Source organism: Pipistrellus hanaki (assembly GCF_964339955.1).
Source record: "Pipistrellus hanaki genome assembly, chromosome: 3".
Taxonomy (NCBI): domain Eukaryota; kingdom Metazoa; phylum Chordata; class Mammalia; order Chiroptera; family Vespertilionidae; genus Pipistrellus; species Pipistrellus hanaki.
The window spans coordinates 22,028,095-22,052,846 of record NC_140505.1 but is presented as its reverse complement, the minus strand read 5'-3'; the positions used below and the strand labels follow the sequence as shown (position 1 = coordinate 22,052,846).

Here is a 24,752-nt window from a genome sequence, read left to right as displayed (position 1 = left end):
TTGGTCTCAAGCACAGATTCAGTCACTACAAGTACAGGATAAGGACCAAGAGGCACCAGAAATGGTACCCAGAGGCCTCAGGCTTCCTGAGCTTCCGTGCAGCCCCTTTAGCTCTTTTCCTATCATGATTCCTGCAGCCCAGCCCAGCCCAGCAGCAGTTCCTGAAAGACTTCACCCTCTGATCTGTGGCTGCCCTGTGCACTTTCTAGGAACTGCTCTGCCTAATCAACCAGCCTGGCTTCAAATTACCTCTATAATGAAAACAAAAGGGGAAAAAAAAAACACATATAAAGCTCAAGAAAGTGAATCAAGATCCAGAGCGAAGCAATTCTCCTGCTCAGGTGTGCCGCTTAAGCTGCCCCTCCATGAATAATGGGCTCTCTGAACTGTAGTGTTTTCTGGGCAGGAATAATTGAAGCACGACTCATTGCTTCTTCTAGCTATTCCATGTGTTGAGGGTGAGCAATTGGTGCCTGTAAAGCATTACCTTTCCTCCGGCTCAGGGTGCCTGGGACTCATGCATCAGCTGGCTCTCCTGCAGAATTAGCTGTCATTTTAGTTGTCTTCTCCAGGTGGGTACGTGTTTACAACAATTCCTGAGTCACTGGAACAAAAACCAGTTTCAGTTCTTGGTTAGTGTGTTTCAGAATCTCTGTTCTAGTTCATGCTATTCCAGATCCTGCTGTGAGATGAGAGCAGGGGGAGGACTCTGGACTCATTGTGTTCTTTCAGGGTCAGCAGACCTCAGCATGGAGCGCTTGCCAAGATCAGAGGTCAGAGTGAGGTTGCCATAGTCATTACGAGGAGCATTGAGGGGAGACTCAGAGGCCAAAGGCCAGAGGCCAGACAATAAGGAGCGTGAAAATCCTCTCATTGGAGGAAGAGTGAAGGAAGCAAAGGTTGTTAAGCATGGAAAAATGATTCCTCAGAGGTAAATCATTTGGAAGGCTGTCATGAGAAATATTCATGTTGTGTGAGTGTGTGACTGTGTGTGTGTGTGTGTGTGTGTGTGTGTGTGTATGTGAGTGTGAGTGTGTGTGCAAATGTATGTATGTGCTTGCCGTAAATGCCACAAATATAACCAATGAATGAGTAGAAAACGAGGGAATTAGATCTAAGCTCACGATAAGGGAGGATTTATAAATATTCAGAGATACTTAAAGGTAAAATGTGTGGCTGTGGGAGCTGCTAACACTTGGCAGGGCATTTTCTGAGGGGGTTCCTGGATAATTAACATACATGACATTTAAAGTCCCTAAGTTGTATAGTTAGCCTGGATGTCATTAAATTCCTCCTAACCCTGAGATTCCCCTCCAGAGTCCATAGGCTTGACCACTGACATAATATAGCAGAAATAATACTGATGGGGGGTGGGGAGGAAAGTGTCAGGAAGCAGGAATTCAAGCTCTAACTCTGCCTAGTTATATAATCTTTAGTAGCTCTGTTATCTTTTTCAACCCCAGGTTTCTTATCTGTCATTTAATTCTAATGGTGGATGACATGATCTCACTGACCCTTATCAGAAAAAACAATAGATGTAAAAGCACTTTTGAGAAGTAGGGGCTGGGTGAAGGAGGGCAAAAGTGGTGGTGGGGGGAAGAGAAGGAACATATACAATATTAAAAAAAGAAAAAAAATTAGAAGATGCTCTGAGCATTTGATAAATGAGTTAATAAGGGCTGTGGCTCCTTTCCTCTGTTAGAGCCTCTGACTTCCTGATTAACATGGGCTGTTCACACACTGCCTTGGGAATAGCACATCAGGACATTCTGTTGTGATTCCTTTGAGACAAATCTTTCTGGGATCATTTCTATAAACTGAGGTGAGCCTGGCACTGGAGTTGCCCCTGCCCATTAGAGAGGCGGTGCTGGTGGGTATGGGGAACAAAGACTGTGAATTCAGGGGCAGGGGATGGCCATGGAGCTGAGGAGACAAACAAGTTCTGGCATTAAGAAAACCTGTCAGGCTGAAACTGGTTTAGCTCAATGGACAGAGTGTCGGCCTGTGGACTCAAGGTTTCCGGGTTCGATTTTGGTCAAGGGCACATGCCTTGGTTTCGGGCACATCTCCAGTAGGAGGTGTGCAGGAGACAACTGATTGATGTTTCTCTCTCATCAATGTTTCTAGCTCTCTATCCCTCTCCCTTCCTCTCTGTAAAAAATCAATAAAATATATTTTAAAGAAAAGAAAAGAAAAGAAAACCTGTCAGGAGGAAGAGACAGCCACCAAAGCTGGGGGCAGGATTATGGATCTGGGGCCTGGCAAGTAGACACCAGAGTAAGTCATTTTCTAGAGGGTAAAACTAGGAACCAGACACCATAATGAGGGCCCAGAAAAGGATATAGATATCAGGAAAATGGAAGAGGCTGTTATCAGAGTATAAACCTAAGGGATAAGAGAGCTAGAAGCTTAATGCCAAACTTCAGAGGTCAGGGTGCTCCAATCTTGTTCCTTTAAGCTGGGATTAGCCCCAGAGACTGCTCACAGGGAGCCGACTCTGGGTGAAGGTGAGTACTTCCAACAGAGTGGAGAGGACAGAGCCCTAAGGTTGTGCACTTCATGGTTGCTTTTCTGGGCTCCTGTGCACTGAGCTGTGGTTTTTTCCAAGTGGCTGCCTGGTTGACCTGTAAGGTCATATTTAGATCTGTCTTTGATGGATCCCCAAAGGCAAGATCACTGACTGTAGGGGACCAAACAGTGACATCTAAAAATCTCCACATCCTAATCCCCAGAACCTGTGAATATGTGTTGCATGGGGAGAGGAATTAAGGTTGCATATGGAATTAAGATTCCTGATGTCTAAAATAGCAACACAATAAAATTGTGTTATTATAAGGAACTAAATTTGTGGTAATTTGTTATCACGGCTATCGAAAACTAATACGATGACCTAAGTAAATATTTGGCCAAATAGGGTACTGCTTCATGTGTATTTCACACACTTCCCCTTGGCAAAGCACAAATTCCACGCAGGGAACACTGATGTAACTGTTGTCAGGGGGTCACCTGAGGGGCAAGAAGTATATCTTGTGTGATACTCTTATTCCTCAAACACAACTTATGATTGTGCTGTGCAACATTTTTGGTGACTGTTTCCTGTGATATCCAGACTCGTTAGTCTTTCTAGTTCACAGGAGCTGCACAAGTTAGCTCTCCAACCCTGTTTCCTCTGCCTTCTCAATACACACTCTCAAATGTACCAGAGGCCCACAGTACCTTTCCTGCCGGTATCCTATATCCAACATGCCTTTTCCTCTTCTTGTTGTGGATTTAAACACCTTCCATCCTCCAAGGTTCAGTTCAAGTCGCAACCAATCTCTGGAGTCCCTCCTGCCTACTAGAAATCGCAGTTAATACAGTGTGGGCTGTGAAGTCAGACCTATCTGGGCCCCACTATTTATTAGCTGAGGACTTCACTTGCCTGGACCTCCTTTTCCTAATCTGTACAATGGGTATAATGCCATTACTTATATCAAATGACTTCCATGATGATTGCACCACCTGATTCATAAATGCAAAGTGCTTATCACAGTGCCATATAGTCAGAGTTCAGTAAAAATTAGCCCTGGACCACTTAGGAAATTCAGCTATTTTTATTTACTCTGCTCTGAACTCTGTGCTGTATATGAAGTATTATATTGCCTATTGTACAAGGTGGCTCCCATTGGGTGAGTCCCCTTTCCCCAATGGTCTGTAAGTGCTCCTCATCTCCACCCTGATTCTTCTGCCACATTCTGTACACAGCCGGACTGCCATGTTCTTCTTCCTCACAGACAGTGACAGGGGAATGTAACCTGCTGTTCCCTTCCTGCCTGAGGATAAGTGCCATTTAGTAGCATAGGACAGGGTACAAGGTCTCAGAAACCTTGGGGAGAAGAAGAATGGAAACAGCCATGGAAATCTGCCAAATGAGACATTAATCCAGTGCGACTGGGCAGAGAGGGGAGACAGGTGGCAGCTAATAGGAGTGAGCAGGAGATCAGAGTTGAGCAGAAGTTAGGTTGGAAGATGGGAGAAATGGTCTGAGTGCCTGAGAGGCTCGCCCCTAAGGCTTTGCATTGTGTGCCGGGGGCTTGGCTGTGTGCCGGGAGGGAACCAGAAACGTGTTGGCCTGGACATCCAGGTGTGGACAAGCTGATATCAGAAAGCATAGGAGGGGGAAGCATAATCAGTGCAGAAGCATAGGGTAGGGACAGAGAGGAGCTGTGAGAAAGGAAGAGCAAACTCTTGATTGAGTGAAAATCAGAAGTTTGGGAGGGAGCTGAGTCAGGATTCCCAGGGGCATTGGGTATGTCAGATGGAAGCAAGGCTGAGCAAATTCAGTTAGGTATTCTGCCAAATACATGTCATCTCTGTGACCTCAACTTCCCTGCCTCATGTAATGCCATACACCTTCTAGCTTCTGACTCCAAGTTCAACAGCTGACTACCATTCAACTCCTCTAGGAGTGGTGCAGGAAGTCCTATCTGGCTTTAAATCGGGGGCAGGAAACATCTGGCCTATGGGCCTCCTAAAACCTGCAAAATCATTTGGTTTGGCCCTGCCAAGGCCTTAGGGTGAGTTAATTAAATGTCCGACTAAATATAGTAGGATAATTTTTAAGTTGATAATTTTGTTTGGCCTGAGAATGATGTTATAAATAGCCAAATGGCCCTGGGCAGAAAAAAGGTTCCCCACCCCTGCAGTGGCACTTCTCACTGCATGGAGCCTCAATCAGCTGCAGGCTTTCTGGCCAAAGCTAGTTCATGCCACATCCAGCATGGCGTCTTGTTGCCAGTTGACCACCCAGGACAGCAAATATCCACTGTCAGGGATAGAAGCAGCTTTTACAGTTCCCTTACCTGGCACCTGCTTTAAGAGAGTTCATAGGCTGAGGATTTCCTTTCATTATTTTCATTATTTTCTTAGCTCAGTTCCTCTCAACAAACATCCTGTGATGTGGGAATACAGAGGTGGATAAGACGCCCTTGCACTTCTCAGGATTACCATGTAGGAGGAGGGAACATATGCACCTGACTACAATGCACAGCACACCATGAAGATCTACAAATACAAGAGTATACTGAAGAACTGTTAAAATAACTACACTTTGCCCTAGCTGGTTTGGCCAGCCTGAAGACTGAAGGGTCCCATGTTTAATTCCAGTCAAGGTCACATGCCTGTGTTACAGGCTTGATACCCAGTAGGGGTCATGCAGGAGGTAGCCAATTAATGATCCTTTCTTATCATTGATGCTTCTTACTCTCTCCCTCTTCTGTCATCATTGAAATCAATAAAAATATATTAAAAATAAAATAACTGCACTTGGAAAGTTCTGAGAATAATTTATGAAGAGAGGTTTTATATAAGGCCTAACTACATAACTTATGGGGAAGTTCTCAATATCTCATAGGAATCCTATATCTAGATCAAGTTTTCTAATCTCAGTAGTATTGATATTTTTGACTGGATAATTCTTCATTGGGGTGCGGGGAGCTGTCTTGGGTATCACGTGATGATTAGCAGTATCCCTTGCTTCTCATTAGATGTCAGGAGAACCCCACTCGTTTTAATGATAAAACATGTCTCCAGACATTGTCAAATGTTTCGTGGGGGGCAAGACTGACCCCACCTGAGAACCCCACTTGAGTCATCTAGAACAGGGTACACTTAGCAAAATCGTGCCTGAGGACTAAATTTGACCTAATGCTGGCTATGTTGTATGTCAGAAAGCCAAAAATCGTTTTTATGTTTTTAGATTGTTAAAAACAATTAGAAGAGGAATGTTTTGTGACATATAAAAAACATATAAAACTCATAATTTTGTGTCCATAAATAAAGTTTTATTGGAACACTGTTACATGCATTTGTTTGCATTCCATTTAAGCTGCTTTTGTGCTACAATGGCAGAGTTGAGTAGTTGTGTCAAGGAGCGTACAGTCCACAAAGCCTAAAATATTTGCTACATAGTCCCTTATATAAAAGGTTTGTCGACTCCTAATCTAGATTATGAATGATCTCGAGGGAGAGGCAGCAGGAGAGAATGGCAGGGGTATGGGTGCACATATAAAATGGAAACATTTTCCAGGGCTATTACCTTTGAGTAGCTGGGGTGGCACTGAGATAGGGATTTGTATATAGATGAGACTGGACACAGAGGAAAGTTAGAAAGATGTACATTGGGGAAGTAGAAAATGAGGAATACTCAGTGGCTCTCCCTTGTTAAGCATGTAGAGGCCCTCCAGAGAAGCTACAAGATTTGAGTGATAGCAAATGTCTCAAGAAGGCCTAAAATTCAAAACATTTATGAAAACTAAATAGAGGAAATTATAACCAGATTTTGCCATAATCTTAATATGCTTATATCTACTGATAGAAAAAAAAAATATATATATATATATATATATATATATATATATATATATATATATGTTTTTATTGATTTTATAGAGAGAGTAAGGGTGTGGGAGAGAGATAGAAAGAAAAATCAATAATGAGAAGGAACTACTATCAGCAGCCACCTGCATACCCTCTACTACTGGGAATCAAACTAGCATTCTCTTGGTGCATGGGTCTACACTCTCCACTGAGCCAGACCAGCTGGGCAGTATCTCCTGATTTTTAGTTCTTATTTGAAGTCTGAGATCCAATCTGTATTACTTTCCCAGGGCTGCAGCCATAAAATCTCATAAACTGTGGGTTGCTGAAAACAATAGAAATTCTTTCACAGTCTGGAGGCTAGACATCTTTGCTCAAGGTGTGGGCAGGGTCATACTCCTCTGAGGGCTCTAGGGAAGAATTCTTCCTCATGTCTTGCTACCTCCCAATGGCCCTTTCCTTGGCATTCTAACTGTATCACTTCAACCTCCGCTTTCCTTGACACTGATCTTCCCAGTGTCTCAGTGTGTGCTCTATAAACACCAGTTACTAGATCAGGTTCGGAACTAATCCAGTATGAGTCAACTTTGTTCAACTAATTATGTCTGCAAAGACCTTATTTCCAAATAAGTTCACATTCTGAAATTTCAACTGGACACAAATTCTGGGGGAATAATTTCAACACAGTACATAAGCCACCTTCATTTAACTGATTGCAACTGATAAAGGTCAGAGACCTCAATATCATTCTTGCTGGCTAATGATTTTCTTTCTTTCTTTCTTTCTTTCTTTCTTTCTTTCTTTCTTTCTTTCTTCTTTCTTTTTAATAAACCCATAAAAATAAGATAGTTGGAATAAGAATGAGATTGAATTCTTATTCCAAACATTAAAGAACATCCTAAAAGAAAATTTCATTTAACTGTTCTTAATAATATTTTTGAAGAGAACATAAATTATTTAAAAGAAATTTGAAGCCTAAGGGGAAAGAAGCTTTAAATTACAGATATTCCTCATTGTGTACTACTAATCAAAAAAATTTAAGATTACCCATAATCTAAATGGTTATGTACTATATTTATGATTAACAAGAACATTTGTCTGTGGCAGAGACATTGCTCATCTGAAGCTCATTTGCTTTCTACATTCCCCAGACTTCACAATGATTGTGTTTAGGTATAATTTGCATTATTTTAAGACTAGCCAAGAAGACAGCAGAGAGCCATTCAACCTACATTAGACTGCAAGACAAGAAAGATGCCTTTGTTGTGATATTTTGGTGGTGTTTCTTATTTCAGGATAGTCTAATCTATCTGGTTGGTATACTGTCTTTTAAAATTACTGTTTCACATACAAACTTTTATGAATACTTCTATCATTCTTAACAAAACTGGATATTGAGCATTCACCTTTATATAATTCCCAGCAGTACCTTTTCTTTCATTTTTGATCCCTATGAGTTTGAACTTGCCTTAGAGGTATGTAGGTTTTAACATTTTAATGATGCTAGAAGATGGATAGTGGGCAGTTCTGAGGTCAGTTGCTAAGACATCACACCACCATCTCTCAGTTGATGACTACACATAGAACACTTACTGGCACATAGTAGGCATTTAATAACTATTTGTTGGATGAGTAAAAATTGGAAGCATGCATTAGAATAATGATGGATATTTACATATCTATAGTCTTATTTTCAAATTAAGTTATCTTGGTTACTTAAATTTTAGTTAAATAGGGTGTTCAAAGGTAGTTGTTCTTCATTTTTACAGGAAGTGTCATGCCTGTTCATTTGGTTGACTTTAACAAACTCATTTTCTCCTGATAAAATAGGTAAAATACGGAATAATGTACAGTATGAACATAAGCTCTAAAATCAGACCTAGTTTTAAATTCTGGTTATATCTCTAGAAACTTTATAAGTTATTTTAACTCTTCCACCCTCAAATTCATATTTTAAATTTATGGGTATTTACTATATATATATATATATATATATATATATATATATGCACACACACACACACACACACACACACACACACACACACCGTATTTTCCGATGTATAAGATGACCCCCTAATTTTACAGTTAAAACATAGGTTTAGGCCTATATTCGCTGTATAAGACTACCCCCCACTTCAAAGAAAAGACTTACTTCGCCGTCAAGATCTGCAGGTAATTTTTGTGCAATTTTGGTCTTTTGCCCCCGATTTTTGGTTGACTTTTTTTCGTTACAAAACTCGTCTTATACGCTGGAAAATACAGTGTGTGTGTGTGTGTGTGTGTGTGTGTGTGTGTATGGCTAATAAGTAAAGTATCTCCTTGGGAGTTCAACTGGGAGACTGGGAGTTCAATCGCTCACTATGATGTGCGCTGACCACCAGGGGATAGCACAGAACATGCTGGGCAACCAGCGGTGGGGGAGGGAGAGGGACATGGCACTGAGGAAATGAGGGAAGGAGAGGCAGCAGACCTGATTGGCCCTGATCACTGGCCAGGCCTAGGGACCCTACCTGTGCATGAATTTTGTGCACTGGGCCTCTAGTAATTATTATAATAAAGGAGAAGATATAAGTAAAATGCATAATATAGTGCCTGCCATATGATTGAGTTGAATGAGTATATTATTGTATCTTAACGTGTGCAAGTGTACACATACACACATAGAGTAGATCCTCATTATTTGCAGATTCTATATTTGTGAATTTACTTACTGGAATTTATTTGTAACCACAGAATCAGTACTCATGGCACTTCCATGGTCATTTGTTGTTATGTGCAAAGTGGTGCAGATCTTGAGCTGCTCTGTTTGCAGGTTCTCAGCTGAGGTTGACAAGGTTGACTCTTTTTCTTTCAGCTCTTGTACTGTGGACAGTGCCCTTTTTGTAATCTATTTAGTATCAGGTTTTTAAATTTTTTGTGTTTTTTGTTGGTGATTTTGCCATTTTAAATGGCTCCCAAGGATAGTGCTGAAGTATTCCGAAGTTCCAAGAAGTATTGATGTGCCTTACAGGGAAAACAAGCTGGTTCCAGGCATGAGTTATAGTGTTGTTGGCTTTGAATCAAACATATTAAATGAAGTGTCTTTAAACAGAAGAACATATAAAACAAGCTTTTATATTGATCAACTGATTAAAATGTGGTGACCATAGGCTTACAGGAACCTAAACCTTGAACTTCCCCAAAAGCAATAGTTCAGTGTTTGCAATTTGTGTTCTTGGAGACTTTACAGAAATACCCACGGTGAGTAATAAGAATTGACTGTCTACATAGCAAAATTAAGTTTATATTTATTATATTGATAAAAAATAAGTTTTAAAAAGTCTGTTCATCTCTCAACAATGAAATAAAAATGCATAATATTTTAAAGATTCTGGTATGTGGTAAAACTGTAATTGAGTAGACTGAATGTAACCTAATAATAAAATCAATTATCATAACTGATAATTATAAAGATTTGGTATCAGAAACATCACATTTATTATTTAATTTAATCATCATAACACAAAGTATAAAGTATTATGTCTCTTTTACTGATGAAGTAACTGAGACCCTGCAGAGTAAAGTAACTTGTTTGATGTTACATAGTAAAATATATAATTGGAGCTTGAACCCAGGGCTTCTGATTGTACATTCTAGGACCTTGCCTTGATTTCTAGATGGTGATAAATAATGCTTCATAAAATGATCCATAGATTTTTGCTTGCCTAATGAACAGTACCATTCAAACCCCCGGGTTCTCGCAAAGATACTGAAGCAATAAAACAACAATGACAGATATTTAGAAACCTTAAATCAAGCATTTCTCATTTGTAGCAATAGTGAACAATGTGGGAAAAGAAAAAGATAAGCAATGCTCTTGTCAACTCTGCTTGTCTTCTGTGTAAGTGCGTTTATTGTATATTTCTCTTCTAAAATCTTGTTTGTTTTCTTTTTTCCTTCCTTCGGAAGATGAAATAAACAGAGCTTCAGAACTTTTCTATAAATTTCTATGTCACACAGAATTGCTTATTTGAGTTTTCTGTTGAATGAATAAATATTTGTTTGAAAGTTACATAAATTCAAATTTTGAATAATACATGTGCTTCAGGTTCAATCAACAACTTGTATTTGCATATAAGATTTTTATATGCCATGGCAGCTCTATCATCTGATTCAGGTTATTTGGTTTGCCAGGCATGATCTGTCTAGATACTTATTTTAATAGATGCAAGCAATAGTTTATCAAACGGGTAGCTCTTCATAGTGATGCATTTCCTTTGAAATCGGGAAAGTTGGCCTGTTTTAAGGCGTCATCTCTAGATCAATGTCTTTGGCTTTTTAAATGCTTATAAATAGAATAAGGAACAGAGTCATAGAATTGCAAGCCAGAAGGTGTTTACCAATCATTATTTTAATTATCTGGTTTTCCCAGTGATGAAACTGAGGCCTAGAGAGGTGAAATCATTTACCCAAGGGGACACAACTGCCTGGTGGCAAAGAGACTTCTGTTGCAGTAGGGTTTCCATAGTGTCACACTGTCAGAAGAAACCACATCAATCTGGGTCTTGACTATTTTACAGTGAAAGAGTTGAGGTGAATTAACAATGTGAACTAATTTTTTTGGTCACTGCTTCTGTAAAGTGGACCAAAAGAGGCTTTGGACAATGATTAGGTCAAGGCTACTGTCTTATTTTATATTTGATGATCAATAAAACAAAGAATCAATGACTGGGTAGAATGAAAGATTTTAACAATGAAGCTAATACCTAGGTGAGTGTTCGGCAAACTCATTAGTCAACAGAGCCAAATATCAACAGTACAACGATTGAAATTTCTTTTGAGAGACACATTTTTTAAACTTAAACTTCTTCTCATGCCACTTCTTCAAAATAGACTCACTCAGGCCATGGTATTTTGTGGAAGAGCCACACACAAGGGGCCAAAGAGCGGCATGTGGCTTGCAAACTGCAGTTTGCCAACCACACACATAGGAGACTTTCACAAATCCTTTTAAATACCATAAACTAATTTTTCTCTTTTGGGTGATCAAATAGTGGAGTAAGATAGTTAAGAATTTCAGAAAGCGTTATGATGTAGTTATCCCTTTATTTTAGAGTGTTCTTTAATATATTTTTTAATGAAGGAATATAGTAGAAAAATAAAAAAAAATCAATTTCCTGTGCTTCCTTTGAGGCTGTCAATAGGAGATGTAGTTAAGACTTAGAATCTGTACACAGAATGCATTGCTATTCAGAAAAAAAACAACAAACAAACAGTGAGAGTTTTTCTGGCAATAATTCTTGCCATCTATTAAAAATAAAAACCTTAAAACTGTCTAGTCTATGAAATTGAAAAGGCACTTGTAAAGTAAACGTCCCACCTAAAATAATTGGCAGTCAGTGTCCCAAACTTCATTCTCATCTTTTGAAATATCTATATAAACATCAGCCTTAAAAGCTTGCTTAATGCTTAGTTTGATTTCTCTAATAACCAGATGCAAGAAGTATGAATTATTGGATAACACTTGAGTACAGTATCATGTATATTTATATTTTGAATCAATTTAGATTGCATCTGTCCTCTAGCCCTGATGATTGGTTAGAAGGCCAGTCTCAGTCATTCTCTGGCTACCCTATCCATCTTTTGAGTAATACAAAGGCCTGGAGGCATTAGGTATCCTCCAAGAAGCCTCTCAGCCTATGCACTCTGACTACTTTATGACCACCCAGATGGTGTTGTGTGCTGTGTCCACAGACTGGCAGTGAAGCCAGGGCTTACTCAGAATGGATCTCACTCACCTTCTTCCTGTGCGGGCAGTCCTATTCCTTCAGGTCAGGGACTCCCATGGATGGTCTCATCTCCTTTCTGCCAAGCTAGGCTATGGAAGATAAGGCCAAAGCCCTATTGTAGACATTCAAGGCCCCAACTTAGACATACAGGTTTTAAGATGCATAGGTCTTTATCCATTCTTACAACTCTCTCTTTTTTTCCAGGCCCTAAGAGCAATTATTATCTTAATATCAGGCACATCCTCTTTAAACATTCAGGTCCCTTTGTCTCTCAGAAAGCCCAGAATAAGAGCATTGTTCATTCTCTCCGGAGGGTAGAGAAAAACCAGACCTCAGGGCTTAGCTTTCAGTATGGAATTCAATGGAAACACTTATTTTATGAAGTAAGCCTATAGGAAAATAAAGCCACTAAGTAATTTATCAATAGCCACTTCTGCTATATAAATTGTCAGGTAACACAGAAAGATGACATTTCATGTTTTCTTAGTCTACTTCCAGCTGTCAGAGAAACTGTGTCTGTTGTGTAGGATTTTCTGCTACGTGACTTTCTTCAATTGTCTGCTGAACACACACTAGTTTATGGCTCTCATTATAAATCTATCCAATGTTTTCAAGAGGATTTATGGCCATTTTGATGCATTATTAATTGCCAAGGTGAGATTAAAGGGCCCCAACTAAGCCTTGGCAATTCCTTTTGGAGAAAGCCATTGGTATTGTTAGTGATATTGACTAAAGACATGATCTGGGAATTCTGAGTACCATCCTCAAAGCTGAAAGATATGAAGGTCTTTGGAAGCCAGGGGTCTCAGCCAATTGCAGGCATGATTGCTGTCCTATGCTACCTGTTGAGACCACTTAACTGAGAAGCAGGAGATGGGGGTTAATGGAGTACTCATGAATTCTCTCTGTAATTATATCTTGATTAGTGCAAAGAGCTAATCATTGGCATCTTTATTTTGCTTTTTAGTCAACAGAACAGATGAAATCTCAATATCTGGACCTTTCATTTTCAGTTAGTAAATATAATAAAACAAGAGTGCTTTTGGGCAGGGAGGAAAGAATTGGCTCTGGCATGTACATGAATATTTTAGTTGATCTTAATGCAAATGCCAGATTATTTTTAATCAAAATAAGTCAGAAACATGTCCATACATTTGATTAGTTATGATGATTTAATCTTCAATAATGTTACTTTTTTTAAAGTTATGTTTTATCATGAGACTGAGATGTAGAATGAGTTATACATAGAAATTCAGACTCCTGACTTAACATCTTATCCATCTCACTGTTCCAGTAAAATTTCATTTAATTCTAAGTTCCAGCTTCTGGTGTGGTTTAAGTGCTTCCCGTTCCACCACTAGGTATTGATAATGCTCACATTCTACAAACCTTATCAGGGGCAGTAATCGTGTCTCAGCATCATGCACCAGAACCCTTTAACTCCCTCTCTTTTAGAGGCCTTCCGTTTTAAGCTTAGTAGTCTGTTTCCTGCGGTTAGCGACTTTGGAAAAGAGCTTGCCATCAGTCCAAACTCCATAATCCTCTGTGTATCTCAGTGTTATTAAGTCATATTTTTGCTTCCTTTCTTCTGGCTAAGTATTTTCAAATTCTTTAACCATTGCTCATACATCTTTCTTCCTCAAGCCATCTCTCTGGCTCTTCTATGTACTTCCTTTATTCTACAACACATCTGTTTGCTATAGTAACTGCAGACTTATGACTAGCTACTTGAACATTTCACTACCAGTAGATGAGCTTTTTTGACTTCCTCTTACCAAGGCAGAACTAATGTGTGTAGGACAGTGGAAAAACAAAGGAGAGGAGTTAGAATATCTGGATTCTAGTCTTAGACTTCTCTGTGACCAGGATTGGGTAATAAGTTTTACCAAGCAAGAAATTTTAATCCTCACAGCAAAGGTATGAGGTTGAACCATTAGCCCCATTTTAATGTAGGAAACATCGATATAGTTAAAAACCCTGAGTTTTGTTTTGATTTTATTTTAAAACCTGAGTTATTTTCTCTAGAACTATTGTCTCATGATTTTTATAGGAAGCACACAATCTTCTATAGAATTAATACAACATAATAAAGTAGTTCTGTGAAACTATTTAAAATATTTTCATTCCAGATTTCAAGCTCCATGAGGGCTGGGGTGGTGCTGTATGCCTACTGTGGCAGCACATACAATTGAAGAAATAAAACATGAAAACATAGAGACTTGGCAAGATTGACATAAAAGTGAGATCTATCACAGATGGTATCTTTTCAGTCCCATGGTTTCCAACACTATATACACACTAGAAGTACCTGCAGAGCCTTAAAAGTTAACATTGCTCAGCTCCATGCCATGGGATTCTGATTTAATTGGCCCGAGGTAGGGACTAGAATCCATAAGTGTTTAATCTCTCCCAGCTCAATATAACCCTCAACCAGGAATGAGAACCACTGAATCCTAATTTCAGTGCTTTTGAAATTTATTTTGCATATAAAGCAATTTAAGTGATCACAAATATAGATTCTCATCCAATGGTGGAGGGCTGGACCTGAGCTTTTCATCTTTAATAAATTCCAGGTGATGTGGAAGCTGGTCTGTGGCACACACTGACCAAGAAAGCCTGGAGTGCCATCCTTGTTGGCTGTTAATACCACCCTTGTTCTAAAAATTATCCAATAGAAATAATTTATATTCTTTCTCATGCTCTCCCTTTAGCGGTGTCTGCTTGGCAATGAAGTGTGCAAATTATGGTCAAGTCCTAGTTTAGCTAATGATTACGGATGAAACATCTACATGATTCAGACCCTGGGAAAGCTTCTGTTCCCCCAGGAACTGAGTTAATCTAATGATTTTCTTACACGTTTCTGCAAAGTCTTATCTAGCCCAAAACTATTTCCTTGTTTGCAATCATCCTCTGCCCACCAACCTCATTGCTCAATATGAGAAGCAGTGGTGTAAGGCAATGGTCTTTAAACTCTCAGGAAAACATTATTGCATTGGTATTTGATACTCAGGATTCTCTTGATCCAAGTGTTGGGAGGCAGCTCACATGATGCTCCACCTGTCTCACAATCTGACCTCAAGAAGTTTTAGAGCTGCTTTGAGGTTTCGTTGAGTTGACTCAGAATAGCTTCAAACCTTCAGATTTAGCCGTTTCTAAGTGACAGTTAATATATAAAGTACTTTATTTCTAGATTAAATATAAATAGACCTATGCAAAATATGTGCATAGCTAATATTCATTGTTTTAAATACAAAATAGAGGGATTTTTTTTTATAACTTGCAGACTATGGGTTATTTTTTAAATATTTCTATTGATTTTAGAAGAGGGAGAGAAAGTTAGATACCTCAGTGATGAGAATCACTAATCAGCTGCCTCCAGCACTAGGGATCGAGCCCACAATCCAGGAATGTGCCCTAATCAGGAATCAAACTGTGACTTCCTGGTTCATAGATTGATGCTCAAACACTGAGCCATGCTGCCTGGTTTGGACTATGGGTTATTAAGGCCAATGTTATTTTCATGGATATATGTTTATGGTAACTCACAACTGAGATTAAATGGAGTAATCAGGAGATCCCTTTTTGGTGGAGGTACTCTGGCTGATGGTGAAGAAAAGTATAGATGCAAACATTTTACTCAGGGACTAACTTCCCTAAAATTACTTCCAAAGTTTCAGCTTCATTCCAGCCCAGGGCAAAAGGCCACCTTTTCTCTCTGTCTTCGTCTAAACCCAGCCTGCACTTTATCTTCCGCAGAGCTTCTGACACTGATCACTCTTCTCATCTTTGAATCTTCTATAAATATTCATAGGCTGTAAGAAATGGTCCGGGAAGCTGGCTCTCTAGTTGAATAGCTGATGCTGCTGGATAAGTAGTAAATCATCCCCATCCCTGGATTAAGTGAAATCAGGAAATAAAGGCAGAATGAAAAGAACAAAAGCTAGTATCAGATCCCAGGTTTCAGCTCACCAGCCACCCTCAGTACTGCCTGTGATCTGGGTGATGCCCTCCAGCTCACTAGTCTAAGGATGACATCTGCTGGGGCGGGCACCGGGGTGGCAGTGAGTCATGAGTCCCTGTCAGGGAAACCCACTCTGCCCTTCTGAAGCTCTGCTTCTTGTCTGAGGTTTATGGGGAAAGGCATTTCTAGGAGCACCCAGTTAGCAGGCCCTGGATTCTTGCTCAAACATCCTATAATAGTATGAGGTCATTACTGTTAGTGTCCAGACAACTTAATAAGTATTTACCAGTATGTGTTAATAACAGCAGCCATCTGAAAAAATAGTACACATATGCTGAAAAAAAATTTGTATTTTCTTCTTAAGCAATCATATTGGACACTGCCCAATTTATCAAATCTTGAAATTAGATTGGACACTGTCCCCTTTATTTCCTGTTCCTCATTTATTGGTTGGATGAATTGGAATAACACAGCAGCCTTCAATAATCCAGCTTCACAGGAAAATTAACTCACTGGAGCATCTCATATTGAAACTCAACTACCTGGAGATAGTGGTTCCCATGGTGTCAGAGAGATGTAGCTATTCTTTCATCAGAATTTTAAAGTATTTTATGGACCTCCTGTATATTCATTGTATCATTTCAGTGCACTTCTGTGCAGAGTTTGGGAACTGTTTGGCCATAGCCAAATATTTTGAACCTGAACTCAGAGGGAGTAAAGCACTGAGCATTGTTTGAAGACAGAATGCCATGAACAAATTATAGACAAAGCTCAGAGATATTGTACTTCAGTTTCAGAGCACTGTACTAAAACAAGTATTGCAATAAAATGTGAAGCAATCTTTTGCTGGTGAAGGGTCTTGCCTTCCATTTGTAAAAAAAAAACACACACACACACAACATTTGTGAAGTGAAATAAAGCAAAGTGCAATAAAATGAGGTATGTCTGTATACCCATAATGCAACAGCTGTTTTAAAGAGACAGAAAGAACTCTATCACATCATACTTGCTGAATGTCCTAATGCAAACCGTGATTCATTCTCTTACATAGATAACTTTTATCTTTTTTTTTGTTTTTTTAAATATATTTTTATTGATTTTTTATAGAGAGAAAGGAATAGGGATAAAGAGTCAGAAACATCTATGGGAGAGAAACATTGATCAGCTGCCTCCAGCACACCTTCTACTGGGGATGGGCCTGCAACCATGGTACAAGCCCTTGACTGGAATCAAACCTGGGACCTTTCAGTCTGCATGCCAATGCTTTTTCCACTGAACCAAACAAGTCAGGGTGCAGGGTGCATAGATAGCTTTTGGGAAAATTAACTGCGCCCCTCATTCAACAAGAGGGGTGTGTGTGTGTGTGTGTGTGTGTGTGTGTGTGTGTGTGTGTGTGTGTGTTGTTTTTAGCACATGCTATGTGCCAGGCTCATTCTGAGCACCTGGGATACATCAGTGAACAAAACAGATAAATTTCCTTATCCTTGTGAACCTTACATTCTGTCTCGCTGTTTTCAATGAATAGAAAAATGAAGAGCAGAATAGCCTTTGGGTTCTTTTATACATTAACTCTCTCTATGTGTGTGTATAAAAGTTGATAGGAGAGACAGAGAGAATGATGAAGCACATATGGCAAAGTGTTAACAATCTGAGACCCTGAGGGAAGAGTACAGATAAATTCCTTGCACTCTTCTTGCATCTTTTCAGCAAATTTAAAATTACTTCAAATTTTTAAAAAAGTAAACAAATAAATAGAACCAGAAGATATTAAAAATGGAATATTGAAATATTTCCCATAAAAAATGAGAAAGCTAGAAAAGGACTTTTATCTGTTCTAAAATTCTGTTTAATGGCCTGTTTTCAAAGATTAGGATTCTGCAGAAAACAGGCATACTTAAGATGTTTAGAATCTAATCAGTGGCTGAAACTAGAGGGAATTATTCTATATTAATGAAAATCAATGATCTATGAATACTATATTAATGAAGACTGATGATATATGTATTTAGTGAGAGTGAGAAAGCAATTCCTGTTAATGGGTTGATTATATTTAGAATGTTGATGCAAAATTGAGTTGGGATGATGTTTCCGCTAGGTCATCTCATCTTTGTTTACTTTCTGGTAGTGTTTAATGGCTCATACTTTGGAGCACGGGAAAATTGATTTAATTTCCTTCATGGCATAGAAAAAATTAGCACATGCTCTCCCCTCCCCCTTCCCCCCCTTAGAGCCTTGGATAACAGAATTCACTTCCAAGCATATCATATAAGAGGGAAGAGAGATTCTTTATTTTATCAGAATAATTAGAGCCATTTTTGGATCTGCTATACAGTGGAGAAATGGCTTTTCCTGTATCTTTTGGAAAAGTAGGAGATGTAATAGGGTCTTTCACATCATATTCTGACTAAGCCAGCATTTTTTCCAGCCCATTTCTCCCCCAAATCAATAATAAATTAATAAATAAATCATTGCAAATAAAATCTTCTGAGATTTAATTTAAGACCTAGTTGTGGCACCACAAGTCCCCTAAGCAGTGTTGTCTAGACTTTGCACTAAAATAAGTTAGCATGAAATATGGCCCATGTATAAGTGATAAAATATAAATGTTCTCCCTCTGCAGCAATGAGTATATATCTATGAGTATAAAACAAATCACCCAGAATCCACAGCTTAGAAACAATTGTTGCTAAGATTTTCATTTATAACCTTCTCATCTTTATGTATAGTTGCATGTGTTTGTATAATTTAATAATAAGTAATTTGGTTTATACCCTACATATAATAATAAACAATATCATTTTAAAAATAGTTTTTCCTAATTTTTAGAAAGAGCAGAAGGCAGAGGAAGGGAGAGAAAAACATTGATGCAAGAGCAAAACACCAATTGGCCACTCTGACTGGGGATCAAGGCTGCACCCAGGCATGTGCCCTGCCTGGGAATTGAACCAGCAATCCTTCAGTGCATGGGACAATGCTCAATCAATTGAGCCATACTTTCCAGGGCTAAACCATATCTTTGAGTTTACTTTATATCCCAAACATTAAAAAAACAAACAAACAAAAAAGCCCCCACAGATTTCCTTATTACTGCCTGATATTTCAGAATATAAATATACACAATATATTTAATTTATCATCTAATTTATTTTTCTTTGTTTAAAAATATATTTTTATTAAATTCAGGTAGAAAGGGAGAGGGAGAGAGAGATGGAAACATCATTGATTAGAGGGAACTCTTGATTGGCTGCTTCCTGCACGCCCCCCACTTGGGATCAAGCCAGCAACCCAGGCATGTGCCCTGAGAGGGAATCAAACTGTGACCTACTGGTTCATAAGTCAATGCTTAACCACTAAGCCATGCAGTTTGGGCTCATCTAATTTATTTTTAATCCTTTAAATTAAGTTTAATGAAATCATTAAAGATTTAAAATTTAGCTTTCATAAGTTATTTATTAAAACATAAAAATCCCCTGAGTTGATATATTTACTGAAATTCACTAGTCTTTGTTTTTCATCTATTTTTTCATGTGCTTGTTGAGTATCTGCCATCTACACCTCCTCTGTGAGAGGTACAAAGAAAATCTGCTTTGAGCCAAGACTTTGCACAGTTTGCGTTGAGCGTTTTCCTACAGGAAACTCGGGCCTGCTTGGAAACTGAGTTGTCAATCTACATTGACAGCTGTCTCCTCAGGCCAGCAATGGCTGACCCAGTCAAATTGGACTCTTAACAGCATTTGCAGAAAAAACAGTGATACTTGCTGAAGAATTCTTACTGTCATTGTTATTTTGATTTAGGGTAGGAAAAAAAAGAGGAGGAGAGGGCAGTTTATCAGAGGGACTAGAAATCAGAAAAATTATTTTAGAAACAGTGCATATTTCCAAGTAATCCCCACTGAGTACAGGTGTTGAAGCCTAGAAAATATGTCTGACTCTACGGTTTATCTGTATGTTTACTCGGCCTATTGCTTCCTGAGCATTATAAGAAACCAGTTGACATTGAAATACAGTATTGGTCTTCAAATCCCAAGATCTGGTCTTTGCTATTTCCTTTGCTCCTTTTTATTAGGGGGCTTAATACTAATTGATTGATCCCCCTGAACTTCAAGCTACCTCATTGATCAAATGGAATTTGGGGGAAACTAAAGAAAATACATGAACTAGATATAATGTATTAATTTCAGAATAAAGAATATCACACAACTTAGATTAATTTGCATTATGGATATGAATACCTTAGGTGAGAAAACCTCATCTTTTTAAATGAGTAAATTCCTTAAACTATTTCAGAAGTTCCCAAATCTTTTTTGAGAATGGGATAATTTTCATTATCCTAAAACCTAGAAAATGAGAGAGAGAGAGAGAGAGAGAGAGAGAGAGAGAGAGAGAGAGAGAGAGAGAGAGAAGAAAATGTTAGTAGAAGACCTAGATGTGGGAGTTGAAGGGTACCCCATGTCCCTGGTTCAGAAGATAGATGGGTAGGTGAGAATCCCATTGTCTGTTGACTGTGTTACCCCCTAATCTCACTAAGGACACCCACTTGGTGATCTGACAAGTGAAGCTTTGAAATCTATTGGTGGGTCCTCTCTGTTCTAGTACACCTGCTCTAGGCTCTTGAACAATTGTTGCCAAACTTTTCACTAGCTCCTTTTTCTCCATGGTGATGTTAAATCAGGTCTGACCCAGAACCTGGGTGACCAACTCATTCCCGTTTGCCCAGGAATAGCACTTGAAAGATCCACATCCTGGGAACCTTCTCAATCGTAGGCAAACTAGGGTGTGGTACCAGGCTGAAGCTTGGAGTGATGTCTAGATGCCATAATAATAATAATAATAATAATAATAATAATAATAGCAGAGTAGATGGCTTCCTGTGTGAAAGTAAGCTTTCTAGAATGATGTGCATATTTGCCCTCTCTGAAATACACAGAAATAGGCCACTCCTACTTCTTGGTAGATTGGCATGTGTGCCACACAGCTCAGTGGTGGAGGAGTCCAACTCAAAGATTTTTTGATTCAAAGATCTTTTCATTCCCCTCATACTGCTTAGTTTGCCTTTATATGAAATATAAACTGAATTGAGATTGGTGAAGACAGTTGGAAACAAAGCATAAGAAAATTAAGTTTTGGGGCTATACAGAGGACAGAATTATTAAAGAGGAGAAGCTCTAGAACAGACACAGCATCAAATTACACTCTTAAATGCAAGATAAGATTATCTTATTTGACAAATATTCTATTGTGCATCACTCCTGCTAGAATATGGTGCATAAAGTATCAATTGATAAATTTGACTCTGAACTGTTTTTTTTAGGGTCCAGTTTAGAGGGAAGTAAATTGTGCTTCAAGAATCAAAATTCATTCAGATTGCAAACATTTTATATGTTTTCTGTTGTCATCAAAAACAACAGGCAGCTATAAATCCTCAAAAATTGATAAGGATGCAAGAAACTTTGGAAGCAATATCCAATTTTCTTCAGGAAAGTGGATAGAAGTCCTTTCCCATGCAGGTCAACTGCATATTTGTAGCTTCTTATTAGAATTTCTAAGTCACAGCAGAATGACCCTGGGTGACTGCCAGGATGGCAAGGCCCACATTTGAGCTTTAGTTTCACATCGTGATTTATGACTAAATCTGGCAATGAACTTTTAAAAGAAGTATTATTTTTCTAAGTCCTTATTTCTCTTAGAGAATAATACCATGGTTTCATCCAAGCTGGTTAAAACATTCTTGCCTGATGAAATCTCTGAGTAGAGAGGAAAATACTTTCTTGAGATATTGTTCCACTGTAGGCATTTCTTGAATTAAAGTGTCATTTAGCAAATATTTATTTCTATATCAGTTATTTAATCTAAAAAATATAAGTTTACACAAAAGTTACTTGAAAGCTTGGAGGGTTAATTAAATGGTTGCTTATCTTTTTATTGAGCTTCCATATTTGAGCTTTTCCTTGAATGGCATTCAGCTGCCCTCCAAATCACAGAGGGGAAGAACAAGCAGAAAGTACTCCTGCATGACATTATAACTGCTGGGCTATGTGACAATTTACATTTCTTTGTCTTCATCAAAATATTTGGAACAGAAATTTTCCCCTTAATTAAATTAAATTAAATATAAAATAGATGACTGAAGTCTAGAAAAAACAAATCTCTTTGCTTAATAAGAAGTATGAAAAGAGTCCTTAGGGGTAGCAAAAGGAACATTTTGGTTTTGGAAACAAAGGATTTGGTTTGGAGTCCTACCTTTACCGTAACTGGTTATCTCACCTTCAGTAAATCATTTGGTGCCTCTGAAATTCATCACCAGAGATAATAATATGATATGTTATTTTGAAGCTAAAAGCAACATGCATGGTGTAAGGCATTAAGAAGTTGTTATTATTATTTTTTTTTTATCTTAGTAAACATCAAGTTGGGTTCATTTTTTTCTGGAACAAAAATAACTATAGTTCACAATGGAATGTGTTAAATTAATAATTGGGAATGGAATCTCAAAATAGCGATAATTGCCTTTTCAGTTTAGAGAAGCAATGCGTGCTTGGTGGTGTCTTTTGGTATTAAAAATGTATTTTCAACATCAATGTTAGCAGGTATAAGTTGAAAATAACATGTCACAGTAAACAGAAGTAACTTAGAGTAAAATTAGCATGACTTTGTCAATTGGTACAGTCCATATCACTGAGATATTTGCTATCACTTGGGCAAATCATTTATTTATTGGTGATTTCTACTTATGACACAAATATCTCATTCATTCATTCATTCATTCGTTCATTCATTCGATGACCATTCAACATTTGTTTCAGAGTTTGCTTCAATTTGATTAGCAGATCACTCCCTATCTCAAGAGTTTATTAAAAAAATATTTCTTTCTTTTGAAGGAATCATATCCTGAACTATCAGAATTTTCAGTTGTATCCCAAGTTCAAAAACAAAGGCTGGCATAGATTATTTTTCTTTCAAAGAACTCTTGGATTTTTGAGCTTTACAATGATCATGAGATTCTTCCACCTTCAGAGACTGAGGACAAGTGTACTAACCTGTCTTGTACTTCTCTCTGGTTGTTTGCCTCCACAGCAACCCCCCTGAGCTCACTTAAGCCTCCCAGGGTGGACACTGCTCCGGTGGTCACATCGCCCTATCAAAGAAGAGATTCAGACAGATATTGTGGGCTCTGTGCAGCCTGGTTTAATAATCCCCTGATGGCCCAGCAACATTATGATGGGAAGAAACACAAAAAGAATGCGGCAAGAGTTGCTTTATTAGAACAACTTGGGACAACTCTGGACATGGGGGAACTAAGAGGTAAGAGAAACTAATTTCTACCCCAGAACTGGGCTTTCAGAGAAAGGTTTGTTTTCACAAATTGGCATGATTATTCTTACTAAGTAGGCTCATCCAAAGGAATAGGAGAAAAAGGAAATGAGCAGAAAATTAGCTCAATTTTTGTGATCTCCTTTGTTTCAGAGTTTATTTCCCTATTTTTATTGACTATTTTGCAGATCAAAGTCACCCATCCATAAACCAGATATTTTTTCTTCTACTTTTTATTTAAACACCTTCTCTAATGAATACTTTGTATATGAGCAGTATGAGAGAAGATGCTAAAAAAGCCAAATAGCATGATCTTATTTTAAACTTTTGTGCTATTATGAATTCGGCCCAAACAGGACAATACAATGACTTCCTTTGATGGCTTAAAGCAAACCCAAGTCCCTTTAATAGAAATATCCTGGAAACTGATGCAAGTTGTTGCTGCATGCCATGTTATAGTCAATACCAGCTATCCCACCCCATTTTGACAGGTATTTTCTTAATTGATGGAAGCCATACAACATTCAAAGTTCATTTAAGTTTTCCCAGCAGCTGTTGGGCAGAAACCTGGAAGCTGTAGGGTAAAGACTAGTCCAGTGGATTTCTTAGGAGGCCATATACCAAACTGTGGAGCTTTATAGAATATTTCATTATCAATAACCATTTAAGCATTTTTGATCACCTAAACATTTTTAATCAGCTTAATGTTGACAGTGTAGAACACAATCACATATATGTGAAACATTATATATGTGAAGAGTGCTATTGACCATATACGTCAGATATTGTTTGGGTGTGATAAGCTTATATGGATTGGCTAGGGCATGGTCATAGCTGTAATAACATTTACAAATCAATTTTCCAAATGTAACCTAGATTGAAATTGGGTTCTGTGTGTAAAGCCTACAATTCTGATTATCCCCCAACCACGCTATGAGCCTCCAAGAGGGATAATTGTAGTCAGGAAATAATCCATTACAATTCTAGACCAAGTAAGTGGAGCAGAAGTCATGCTGTGTGAGCTGAAAGGCGGGACAGGGCACTTCTAATGATGCTGGTAAGGAACACTCCCCCAAGGAAAGGGACTTCATTTGGAACTAGAATGTGGATAGCATTTCAGCAGAATTCTGTCTGAGCAGAATTATATATGTGTAGGCAAAGAGGCAGGGAAAGAGAAACAGTTAGCTGGCAAATAAGCATGTTATTCTGAATCCTCTGTTGCTGCATGTATTTAAGGTTGGAAGTCCATTAGTGTAGGAACTGATTATTCCAAGATATGTATTTAAAAATGACAAAGAAGAGCAAACAATACTTTACTTTTGTGTATGTTTTCTAGCTGAAGAAAAGTAACA

General features: G+C 38.3%; 1 protein-coding gene across 3 annotated transcripts in view; it reads left to right on the top strand.

Annotated features, from left to right (window-relative positions):
• Window positions 1–24,752, top strand: part of ZMAT4 (zinc finger matrin-type 4) — a 320,194-nt gene that overhangs the window by 188,292 nt on the left and 107,150 nt on the right. For all 3 annotated transcript variants that reach the window (XM_084879762.1, XM_084879761.1, XM_084879760.1), the window contains one exon: window positions 23,164–23,391. In XM_084879762.1, the coding sequence (XP_084735888.1) occupies window positions 23,164–23,391 (228 nt within the window). The remainder of the gene's footprint in view (window positions 1–23,163; window positions 23,392–24,752) is intronic.